The sequence below is a fragment of the Urocitellus parryii genome, chromosome X, assembly GCF_045843805.1.
Source record: "Urocitellus parryii isolate mUroPar1 chromosome X, mUroPar1.hap1, whole genome shotgun sequence".
NCBI classification, from domain to species: Eukaryota; Metazoa; Chordata; class Mammalia; order Rodentia; family Sciuridae; genus Urocitellus; species Urocitellus parryii.
Genome location: NC_135547.1, coordinates 4,351,197 through 4,364,222, shown reverse-complemented (window position 1 = coordinate 4,364,222; position 13,026 = coordinate 4,351,197). Strand labels below are relative to the sequence as shown.

Genomic DNA, 13,026 nt, shown 5'->3' with positions numbered 1-13,026 from the left:
GGCAGGGAGGTGGATTTGTGTGGGGGGTGGGGTGGGGTGCGGGTAGAGGGAAGAAGGGAATGGGTAAGAATTGCTAAAATGCATGCAATTGCTTATGCTTTAAGACGGCAAGACCAGGTACGCCCAAGGAGCCTGGACTGTCCCGACCCAAAAACTTCTTTGAGCACCACAAAACTGAGGGAGAAAAGAGTTTTTAACCCTTGAATTTCCCGAAACCTGTTTTTGTTTTTAAATATATACCCCGCATCTTGATAGTCAACCCGGTTTGATTATTGAGCAAAGCATGTTATGCTTAATGCGTTTGAAGATCCTGAATCCCCGCGGATGTGCTCCAGTGGGACGTCCCAGCCTACAGATCACAGGTTCCTGGGGGCGGGTGCCAGGTGGGGCCTGGGCGGGGTCGGGAACCAGACGCCCGCCCTGCGCACCGCCCTCCCGCCTCGACCCCGCCCCCTCCCCAGCCCCCGCGCGCGCGGCCTTGTGGGTAAAGTGGGGATGCCAGGTGACAGTTAATGGCGACGGCCGCCTGAGGCGGGCGGCAGAGTAGGGCTGCAGGACACGCGTGGCGGAACATTCCGGCCCGCCGCTCCTGTCCGACTGCGGCTTCCCGGCGGTTGCAGGGCTCCGCAGGGGCTTGGCTCTCCATGGACAGGCCAGTGGCGGCGGCGGCGGCGGCGGGCTGTGAGGGCGCTGGGGGCCCGGGCCCGGGACTGGCGAGCGGCAGGAGGCCCCCTCGGGCCTCTGGGGGCGCCGCTGCCGGCTCCCGGCAACCCAGCGTGGAGACCCTGGACAGGTAAGCGGGACCCGGGCCGCCCTGACTCACTGGGCCCCCTCAGCCTCTCCCGCTCACCGCTCGCCGCCAAGGCGGGGACGGAGGGCCCCTCCACAGTCCCTTCCCTGCCCCGGAAGACCCCTGCGCCCCAACCTGGGCCGCACCCTCGGACCTGTCCCAGGCTGTGCACCTGGCCCACTTCCGCCTCGCTAGTCGAGCTCTCCCCTGGCCCTCCGATGGCCTTCGGAGCTGTCACACCGCTTCCCTAGATACCTACTAAGATTCCCTTGACAACCCGTGGTCTGCACTTGCTGGAGCCACGAATCTTCTGGGGCAATTTCACCCGGGCGGGCTGTTCTCTTTTGAGTCACCTTGCCTCCTTTTAAGCCAAATTCTCCTCCTGCTGCTGCTCCTTGGAGTCTTTGATGTTGGAGTTGGGGACTGTGGGACAGGATCCCATACGCGTGGGAGCTGGTGCAGATGAAGGCAAAGATACCCTGATTTGAAAAACTGGGATGGAAAACTTCCAAACTGTTCATGCAACAAGAACACAGAATCTTCTTTCAGTTCTTCACACTTCAGAGGGACCCACTCATTGTTTTCTTGAATGCAAGAGCTTACTGCTTCTGAGGCAGTTGCAGAACTAAGAGAAATCTGTTACAGGCACACAAAGCCACCCACCATGTCCAACTGGGAAGGGCCATCCCATACTCTGAGGACAAGTGATGAATTATCCTGTGGCCCAGAACATCCAGTTTGCCCACCTTGTGGCCATTTCCCTGATGCTGGAGTGACTTAGGCAACAGACACTGTTGTGATGTAGCTGAGTTTCAGATGTTCATTCCTGCCTGTCTTAGTCATACCAGTATACTGAAGTTTTGGGAGTTTCCAAAGGCACAGGAGCAACAGGAAACACTCCCTCACTTTGCTGCTAGCTCAGTGTAATTACAGTGTACTTCAATAAATTAATCACCCAAGAGATCAGCTTCACTGAAAACTAATCACAGCTAACACAGACAGCATTTGGAATGGTGAGGACTTCACTTATCTGCAAATATTCAACAATGTTTGAGGTATCAGCAATTCAGACAATAATACAAGATGTCTTTTGCTCTCTGGCTTACCATTTTGCTGAGAATACAAACAAAGCAACAATTGAAATCAAATGTGATTGAGAGCTCTGCTAGAAGTGAACACACAAGGATACTCAGGATGGGGCCTGTGTCTGAATATCTAAGAAGCTGAAGGAGCCAGAATGTGTTACCCTAAGATATAACTTATATTCTTGTCCTTCAGAGCTTCCCCCCACCTTTTCCTTTTTGAACCATGGATTAAACCCCAGGAATTTTAACCACTGAGGTTAAAATTCCTAGCCCTTTTTATTTTGAGACGGGATCTTCTGAAGTTACTTAGGGCCTCACTAAGTTGTTGGCACTAGCCCTGAACTTACAATTCCCTTGCCTCAGCTTCCCAAGTCACTGGGATTACAGGCATATGCCACCACATCTGGCTCCTGCAGAGCTTTTTAAGTATTACAATGAACCAGGCCCCATACCTCTCTGAATACTCCTTCAGGATATTTCTGGAAGACCTGGTAATTAGTATTTTCCAAAAGCTCTATAGACTGAGTAGTGATCCCCCTGTACTATGGGTACATTTTGCCAGTTACTTTGGGCTATAAGTGAGGATCTTCCAAGGAAAACTGACACTGGAACTGAATAGTGAAAACTGAGTAGAAGTTAGCTTGGGCACAGAACAGGGAGGGCTTTTTTGGCCATGAGAGCAGAATGTGTAGTCATGTAGGTAACACGGGGATATGGAGAACTGGTAAGTGAGAAGCCTGCTTCTTGTGGGAAAACAGCCTTCCTAAGGAATTGGGTCATTATCCTGCTATAGGGATCGCTGCATCAGAATCATCTCAAGTCTAAACACAGATTTTTCGGCCTCATCCTAAATCTAGTCCATTCACTTCTGACTTTGAGCCTATGTGAGTCACACGGGATATTTTGCTCACAATGGTTCTGGTTTACTTGGTGGGCCAGTATAATTATTAACATCCTTCTTCAACACTCAGTTTTTTCTTGGTTTGAATGAGAAATTATATGGTCATCCTAGCTTTGGGGACCACAAAAGGACTTTAATCAGGTGAGCTATGCAGTGGTGTGGCAGATGGACTGTGAACTGGTCAGTGGATTATCAAAATGCTTAATCACTCATGCATTTATTCTGCAAATATGAATGCCTACTCTGCATCCAGTAATGCGTTGAGTCTGGCGATAAAGCAAGGAACTAACACAAATCTCTCCCCCCATAGAGTGTATGTTTGTTGGGAGACAAAGACAAAAAGCAAGTAAAATGTGTTCTGGGTTAGATGGTGATAGGTGCTAGGGAAAATAAGTTGAGAAGGGACTAAGAAGTGTTGGGATCTGTGCTTTTGGAAGTGGTTGTAATTTTAGTAGGATGATTAGAAAAGCCCAACTGAGAAAGGTGACATCTGAGCAGTGTCCTGAAACAGGTGGGAGATTCAGCCTTACAAATATCTGGGGAGATAGCTTTCTAGGCAAAAGCCTGTGCAAAGGAACTGGGGTAGGAGCATGAGGGAAGTATCTGAGGACTAGCAAGGAGACAGGGAGTCAGTAGTGAGGAGGGAACTCTGGAGGGAACTAAGGGATGAGGTCAGAGAGGCCTCAGGAGTAGCTGGTGGAGAGTCTTAGAGGCCATAGGGAGTCACTGGGGACTTCAGAACAAAGGAGTGACATAATTTATTATGTATTTCAGTAGGCTTTCATGGTGCTATGTGGACAATAGGAAGAGGAGGGAAGGAGTTGAAACAGAGAGGACAGCAGGTAGGCGACTGTTGTACTAGGCCACATGAGAGGATGACAGCTTAGCCTAGGGTGATGGAGTAGAGGAGGGTAGAAGTGGTCTGATTATAGATGTGGTATGAAGAAGACCTGCAGTGTAAGAGCCAATAAGGTTTGCTGAAGATTGATTGTTGAGTATTAAAGAATCATGGAGGATTCTAGTGTATTTTGCTGTGGGGAAATGGTATTGCTGAGATGGAGAAGTCTCTAAGCAGATCAGGATTAGGAAAGAGAAGGCTCTCATCTTTGGACATATTAATTAGGAAATGCCAATTATACCCCTGAGAAGATGTCAGAAAGACAATTGGTTTACATGAGCTTGTAGTTCAGGGATGGCACCTAGGCTGGAGACCTAAATTGGTGAGTCATTAGCATCTAGATGGGGCTTTGATTCATGAGGCAGGATGAGAATACAGAATGATGGGGCTCCTGAAAAGGAATAAAGTAGGAATAGGACAGGGTCAATTTTTAAGATACTAACCAGGGAATAGGGACATGACCTGCTGAGCATTCAGCTATGTGAGATTGCTCAGTGAGACCACGAAAGACCAGGTTGGAGAACCAGAGCCTGTAGCCTACAAGTGGTTGTTGAAGCCAAGAATGTGGAAGGCAGTTGCAGACTAAAGGTATGAGAGAAGGGAAGAGGAAAAGTGGCCTTTAATCTCAGGTCTGTCATTTCCACAAGCTCCCATTCATGGTTTTCTTTGAAGAGTGACTCCTAGAGTAGAACCTGGCTATATGGGCTTGGCTTGGCCATGCTTCCTGGAACATGGGACCTTCACCCCTCTTCCCAGTACTGTACTTGATAACGAAACTGTGGTCTTGTGAGAGGATGTGGCTTGTTGAAGGTCACAGACTAGCTGGTGACAGAGCATGGCTAGAATCCAGGCCTCCTGTCTGCTAGCCCACTATACCACTTTGTGTGTGACTGCACTGGCCAGGACACTTCCTGTTGTAGGTGACAACACAACTCATTACCACAAAGGAGATATGTTGGCTCACGTAACTGCTCCAGATGGGGAGATAATGCCAATGCATGTAAGTGGGACCAGGGTTGCAACAGTGTTGTCAGGACTGCCCATCTCTTGTTTCTTACTTTTTATCTCTGTGTGTTCTTTTAAGGGGTAGAGGTGGGGATTGGCTTCTAGCAGCTTTGGGGGAGATCCACAGAGCTCAGAATCCAAGAACAAACTTGGGACTGGCAGGGCCAGAGTAACTCCCCTATAAGCTATAAGTGGGAGCAGGAGGAAGAAGGGATTAGCCCATCCCTTTCCTCTCCCCCATAGAATCCTCTGAAGTGGGAGGCAGGAGTTATATAGTTCCTCAAAATAAAGGGAAGTTTCTAATGAGAAGAACTGGGAAAGGGATACTGCGCAAATGGTAGTACCAGGCCACTCATGGTCAATAGTTGGGTTTCTACAGTTTTTTTCCCTATACTTGCAATCAGGAATGGGTGCTGATAGAGCAAAAGGCAAAATGAGAAGAAAAATTGAGTACAAGCAGGCAATAAAGATGGCAGCTTTTAAAGAGGAAACAAAAATCCTTGCTTTCCCCTCCCCCCCTCTTAGGAATTATGATAGATTCCTAGGATATCATCAGAATTTCTGCCCAATGAGCAAATATTTTGCTTATATTTTCAACCACACAGCTAACCATTGGGCTGTCTTAATCAGAAACTGGAGTTTAGATCACTAGGACAGAACATCATCTTTATTATTTAGTTTATTTTACGTATTTCCTGGTGATTTCATGTGTTTCTTTTCTTTAATACATGAGAGTGGATTTAATTAGTCATGCGTTTTTTTTAAAGATCTGGAATAGTCAGTGAAAGCTACCTGCACAGTAAACTTTTATAAGCATCTTTTATTCTCTTGCTTAATTTCTTCAGTTTTGACAAATCAGGAGAGGAACCCAATTTTGAGGGGCCATTTGTAATTCTACCACTACCTAGTTTATTTTTTGTGGTCCTTTAGAACTTAGCAGTCATATGAGCTTGGACCAAACTAGAGACTAGATTTTTTCATCTATGAAATGGGTCACTTTGAGGCTGGGTAAGAATACATGTGTGGAAATGGCTTTGAACGCTGTAGAGTACTGTGGAATTGGAAGATAACATTTTTTCACATTGTTGTATTTTCATATGAGGCAGATGGTTAGCATCTGTGGTGCTGGATTTAGCTCATTAAGCTGGTCACTATTGTACCATGTTCTGTAAGGATGGCTGCTTCCTAACAAAGCATGACACCTCTGTGCCTCCATTTTCTCATCTCAAAAACCAGTTGCGTGTTCTGCCTTTTCATCATACCATGGTTATGAGGCTCTGGCATAACAACTGGAAGAACATTTTGTAAGCTAGCAGAACACTTACAGAAATGTAAGGTATCATTATTACTGTATATAAAATGCTATTTTTCTACTCTGTTCTCTTTAAAATCACAATCAGCTTTCCTCCATTAAGAGTTTCTTTGGTTTACTCAAGATTACACTAGTTTTTAGATTAAAACTGCCAACATGAAATTAAATTTTTGAAAAACATATGCTGGAAGATAAATTTTTCACTTAAACAATTAGTTTTCTATAAATGTTACATTAAGAATCATGTTTCCATACAATTGTAATAGGATAAAATTCCATTTAATGTTGGAGAACAGTATGCTTATCACCTAGAATCTTAAAATTTTGAAAAAAAATGGTTAATTCATTTAAAACTATCCAAGATTGTAATCTTACTTCCTAGATTTCAGTCAGTATTTTATTGGTACTAGGGATTGAATTCAGGGGCATTTAACCACTGAGCCACATCCCACATCCCCAGCCCTTTTTTTGTATTTTATTTAGAGACAGGGTCTCATTGAGTTGCCCAGGGCCTCACTAAGTTGCTGAGGCTGACTTTGAACTTGCGATCCTCCTGCCTTAGCCTCCCAAGCTGCTGGGATTACAGGTGTGTGCCATGGTGCTCAGCCAGTATTTCATTTCTTACAGTAAATGTAGAGGTAACCAAATATTTTAACAAAAATTTATTCCTCTAAATTTGTGCATATATCCCTATTCAGTGCTCTATTACAGAGCCTTTGTTTTAAAATTTTTTAATCATGCTGCTTTTTTTTTTTTTTTTTTTTTTTTTTTAGTCCTACAGGGTCACATGTTGAATGGTGTAAACAGCTTATAGCTGCTACAATTTCTAGTCAGATTTCAGGTTCAGTGACATCAGAAAATGTATCCAGAGATTATAAGGTAAGCAACATTGAGTGTTTAATTCATTTTCAGTAAACTAAGCAGCAAAGAAGTTTTGTAGTTTTATTTCAAGTGAGCCTTTGACCCCTTGATGATTAACTGTCATTTGCTTGGGAATGGGGACAAGTTCTCTATTGTTCAATTGGAAATTTAGAAGAGAAGTTTTACCAGTAGCCAGTATATGTGGTCATATATTTATAACTGAAAGGAAAAACTGTCTTTAGATTATGATCATTCTTTTAAAACTCAAGTTCCATTTTATTATAAGACATGCATATATTTTCTTTGTTAATATTCTTTATTTCAGAAAATGTATATGTACATTATCTCCTTAAGCTGACAATTCATTTTTGTATTTAGGTATTATTTGTGAGTATACAGCATTAACATGTGTAACTAGAATGTAAAAGCAATTGCAAAATTCAAAAGAATGTATGAGCAGCCTCATTTTTTAGTCCTTACTGAAGTGAAAAATTTAATTTATTTTAAATTCTCTTGTTTATTTTAATCTCTTCTGCTTATTCTAGAGTTAAGAGTGATAAGTTCCTTATTAGCAGACACCAGGGCTCCTTTACTCACCACTGGTTTCCCAGCATAATCCTGGAGCATAATAGGTACTGAGTAAATACTTAATGAATCAATTAACAAGCCCCAAATTACTTGCTCCATCTTTGTTCATGATGATCATTATGATCTTGCCCCATCATTTTAATGTCAATAAACTATTAACAGGCACACTAAGTGAAACCATGTTTACATTTCAGTTGTGGTATTTATTTGAATTAAGGTTTCAGTTTACCATGATCATTTTTGTCTGCTAGGAAGATATGATTGATTTTTTATAAGCATGTATAAAATATATTTAGTATCCTGGACTTGTATTAGTTACAGGCTCTCAAAATCATGATCCTTGCCAGACAGCAAATCTTACAAATCTTACAAATATTTAAGAACTACAATAAAGATGCTAATTAATTCTTAATTGCCTCAGTTCCTCTTTAGCTCATAACATAACAAGTACAGAAACTAACTCAAGAGGCCATCTAATTGAGATTCAGCTATGTTGCTGTCTCTTGCCTCATCCAAGCCAGCAGATGTTGTTGAGTATGCCTATCAGGGGAAGGCATAGCAGTGGACTAGAGGAAATTGGGTAATCTTCCCACCAGAAGAGTGACAGTATATCCCTTAATAGTATCCCCCGTTACCTGGTTTTTATATTTTCCCAGAAAAGTGTAGCTGGAGCTCCCGATCTTCAAAACTTGACTGGATAAACACAGTGTCCAGTTGGGAGAAGCATTTGCTGTATCACCAATGCCTGGGTGGCTGGCCAATGAGCAGCTATAGATCAGTTGTCCAATTTCCCCCACTTTACCTGAGAAACTGTCCACTGAAGGAGATGCTCAAGCACCCATATTGGCAGAGGAAAACTCTCTGACTTTGGTGTGATTTTCTTTATGTGCAATTATGAGTTAATTGTAAATTTTTCATTATGGTTGAATAGTTATGTTGTGTGGCTTCTATAAAAGACTGAATGTTGACTGTGTGCATAGTTTTCTAAACTATATATTAGTAGGTCAAACTGAATCTGTACTTTATCATGAAGTAACTTAAGTTTTATTATGTTTAGTCTGTTTACAAATTTTCTGTAACAGAATTAGCTCATGTTATGATGGTTTAACAGATGGTGTTCAAAAAAATAAGACTTAAAAAATTTCATCCCTGCATCCTACAGTTAAATTCTTTGATGAGTTATTGTAAGAGAGCATGTTTTAAAACTATCTCTGTTATATTTGCCCTGTAGCCAAATCTACAAGTTGACATTAAATTTATAATTTGTGAGTTGTTATGCTTCTTCAAGGAAGTTTTGTTTTGTTTTGTTTTTTTGTACCAGGGAATTAACCCAGGGGCACTTGACCACTGAGCCACATCCCCAGCCCTATTTTGTATTTTATTTAGAGACAGGGTCTCACTGAGTTGCTTAGCCTCACTTTGCTAAGGCTGTTTAGGTTGGTGATGGGACAAAGCATTCCTAGTACATTCATACAAACATGAATATTAACAACTCATGTTAGATGTTGAGAGCAGTTACTTATTCTTTACTCATATCTTAAATTGTTGGTCAGCCCAGGGTCAGATCACCCAAAGTGGTAAGAATATCACTGGTGTCATATGAGATGAGTTTGGATGGTATGTCTTGAACATATTTTAATAGCTTTATAATTATTTTATTATATATTAGAAAAATGAGCACATCAAACTTATGATTTAATGGATGTTATTGCTTAAAGCAAACAAAATATACAAAGGAGTGGATTTTAAATCAATATATGGACAAATATTAGTATCAGTGCAAGTGGTAAACAGACATAACAAGCCAAACTGGTAGAGTTGGTATTGTGAGTTGACAGAAATTTGGCAAACATTGTCCCAGCTGAAAGAGTAGACAGCAGTTAGGTTGAATTGTAGGTTAACTAAATTAATAAATGCATGCTTTAATACCAAGTTATCCTGAAGATTAGTCCAATAATTAAGAATATCAGAAGAAATGTAATAAAATATTTTGCTCCCCTCTACTACCAACTCAGTTATTTTCATTTTTATTAAGTTAACAAAGTAAAAAATGTCTTCCTTGAATTTGTTAAACAATATAAGAATAAGATCTGAATGTAATCTTCTATAGATCAGGTGAAATGAAACAGTCAAAGATTGTAATGAAACATTTCTAGGAACTATTAGTAGAAAGGATGCAGTTAATCAAAGCTTCCATTGTTTGGAAAGTAGAACCAGGCCAAGAAGAGGGAGCCTAATGGAGGAGTACAAATAGTACTGGTTAGCTTTGTGACTTGGATAATCTCTGAGGATAGTTTCCTTTTTTTCTTAATTTATTTACTTATTTTAATTTGGTATATATGACAGCAGAATGCATTTTGATTCATTGTACACAATTGCAGCACAACTTTATATTTCTCTGGTTATACATGATGTAGCATCACACCATATGTGCACTCATATATGTACCTAAGGTAATGATGACCATCTCATTCCACCATCTTTCCTGCTGAGGATAGCTTCTTTGTCTGTGAGGATTAACAGGTTTAAGTTAGATTATAAGCCTCTAAATTTCTCTGTTTCCAGAGCATTCTTCAGTTATGCTTTGTCTAGAAAGATTTGATTCTGGTCAGCCTTATGGAAATTAGGACACTGCAGGTTTAATGTGATTATCTTCTGACTCTATCACTCTCATCACTATTCTTTGGTCCTTTGCCTCTCTTTCTCTCCTCCTCACCCATACACACCCAGAAGCTAGGTGTCTTCTCTATAGACATTCTGAAGAAAAAGGAGAAAATGGAAAAGGTGTCCTATACAAAGTTTAATCAGTGAACAAGATAGAACAATAATTAAATTTTGGATCTTCAACAAAAATTTCCCAAAGGAATTTAGAGAGAAGGGAAAGCAATATATGGGAGATACTTCATTAATCTGATTAATCTGGAGGAAGATATTGGTTAATATGTCTTTTCTTTCTTTCTTTCTTTCTTTCTTTCTTTCTTTCTTTCTTTCTGTACTGGGGATTGAACCCAGGGTGCTTAACCTTTGAGCCACATCCCATATCCTTTTTTTTTTTCGATTTTTAAAAAAAATTTGAAACAGGGTCTTGCTTAGGTCCTCATTAAATTGCTGAAGCTGGCTTTGAACTTAGGATCCTCCTGCCTCGGCCTTCTGAGTTGTTGGTATTACAGATGTGCATCACCATGCCCAGCAATATTTCTTAAATTGAGTACTAGTCTCTAAAAAGGGAAGCTTAAACATGATTTTTCATAATCTATAACTGTAATCCATTGTCTATAGCCTGGCCTTGTTACATATTAAATCAGAGGTTGCCAACTCAGGTGCCTACATATGACAGTTAACAAGCTGGTCAGACACAGGGGAGTATTACAGAGAACTGGATAGTGATCATGCCCCTCTAAAAGAAATTTTTTTAAAAATCCTGCTACCGTCTGTCTAAGCAATAGATCTCAAGTTTATGACCACTGTGATAGATGGAAAAGTGCTATTTTAACTTCCAGGGTCCTTAGGAGATAGATTTCTTAAAAATGACAAGACTTGGACTTCTGCTTCTAGAAAGATGGAGCAATGAACTTTCTTGTTCTTCATACTAAGTACAACTAAAAGCCCCAGACATTATCTATAAAGTAAACATAAGAACAGTCTGAAAGTCAAAGACATGAAAGCAAACTGGTTAAGGACCTCAGGACTCAAGAAATGTCATGATCTTGAGTGCCTTGACTTTTGTTTTTGCCACACATAGTCCAAAGGCATTGTGGAAGCAGCCATTGACTCAAAAGTTTATAGGTGCAGACAAGAAAAAACAACTCTGTTTAACTAAAGGACCAGGAAAGGTTCAGTTTTGCAAAAAGAAAACTTTATACACTAACCACTGTATTCCAGCCAAACAAAAAATATTGTAACCCCATGCTCACCCCACCAGCAAAGCCAGTTGGGGAGACTTGCCAGGCTGTCAGGATGCACACCACTCTGCAGGAGTAATGTCACAGGATGCCTAGTGGAGAGTCAGAATTTTCAATACTGCCCATTGATAAAAAGGTTACCTGCTCCTTTGTGGTATCAGTGAAGGCCACTTGCAGTTCAATAATGAGGCATCCCTTCCTTTCTCAACCAGAAAGTTTTCTATGCAAGTCTAGCTGGGAGCTAGAACTATTGCTCCTGTTCAGCAGCAACAAGGAACATTTGTACACTCTGATGATGTCAGTGGAGGTCTGAGTAAGGAACCTGGACTTCTCCCACACTTGGGAATAATAAAACAATGCACTCCTTCTGCTGGAGTACTGGCAGAGAAAGACAGCTAAAACAGAAGGTTTAAATAAGACTGAGTCTCATGCATAGTACACCAAAATATCCCAATTCCAATTGATAATCGCTTGTCATACCAAGAATGAGGAAGATCACAAATGTGAAAAAAAGAGAGTCATTGTGGGCTAAGGATGTAGCTCAACGGTACACTGCTTGCCTAGCATGCCTAAGGCCCTGGGTTCCATCTCTGGCACCATTAAAAAAAAGCTAGAATCAACAGATGTTAAAATGGAAATGACCAAAGTTTTAGAATTATGTGCAAAAGATTTTAAAGAAACCATAAAATTTCTTCAATTATAAATATGCTCAAAATAATAAAAAAATAGAAAGAGGGAAGAAATAAAAACGTTTCAGAAAAAAAAATACAAGAGATAAAGAAGAACCAAATAGAAATTTAAAATGGGAAGATACAATAACTAAAATAAACTAAGCAGATGGATTCAACAGCAGAATAAAGAAGACAAAGAATCTGTGAACTTGAAAACAGAATAATAGGAATTAACTAGTCTGAATGAAAGGGAGAAATGAATAGTTCAGGGGCCTGTGGATCTATAACAAAAGATTTACCATTTGTGTCATCAAGGTCCCAAAGGCGAGAAAGGGGTAGGGCTAAAAATTCCTTGAAGAAATAATAACTAAAAATTTACCCAAATGTGGCACTAAGTGAGTATACTCCAAAGAAAACTCCCCCTCAAAAAAAAAAAAAAATTCGCACCAAGATATAACATACTCCAACTATTATTGGACAATTAAACATAGTAAAGATGTCACTTTTTCCCAAAGTAATACATAGGTCAGTTCAATTCTTACTAAAATCTTAGAAAGATTGTATTTTAGATGCAGACAGGATTATTCTACAATTTATATGGAAAGTCAAAGGAACTAGAATAGCTACAGCAATTTTGAAAAAGAATAAAGCAGAAAGTATAAGTGTACATGAACTCATGCTGAATGATTCTACACTATGTGTAAAATTTTGATTAGTATTTTAACAACTCAATATATTGGAAGTATTGTTTAAATGAAAAATATAATTATGCTAATAAGATGCTAGAATTAATGGAAAATATGTCAACAATTGTACTTCTACTAGTTGAATTATAAATATGTTTATTTCTTTTGTAAGTGGAAATTGGGATGTCACAGGATGCCTAGTGGAGAGTCAGGATAGAATTGGACAACTCATTTGCCATGTTTCCAGAAGGGTTTTATGTAGTCTTGTTTTAGTCAGGGTTTGGACAAGGCTATCAGGCAAGGTTCAGGTCAGCTTCTCACAGAGAC

The 13,026-nt window shown here is 40.4% G+C and overlaps 1 protein-coding gene across 3 annotated transcripts in view; it reads left to right on the top strand.

Moving 5' to 3' along the window:
- The first annotated feature begins 497 nt into the window (after window positions 1-497).
- The window catches only part of Mtmr1 (myotubularin related protein 1), a 76,954-nt gene continuing 64,425 nt past the window's right edge, over window positions 498-13,026 (top strand). For all 3 annotated transcript variants that reach the window (XM_026403519.2, XM_026403518.2, XM_077793959.1), the window contains exons 1-2: window positions 498-793; window positions 6,765-6,870. In XM_026403519.2, coding sequence (XP_026259304.1) covers window positions 645-793; window positions 6,765-6,870 — 255 coding nt within the window. In that variant the 5' untranslated portion in view covers window positions 498-644. The remainder of the gene's footprint in view (window positions 794-6,764; window positions 6,871-13,026) is intronic.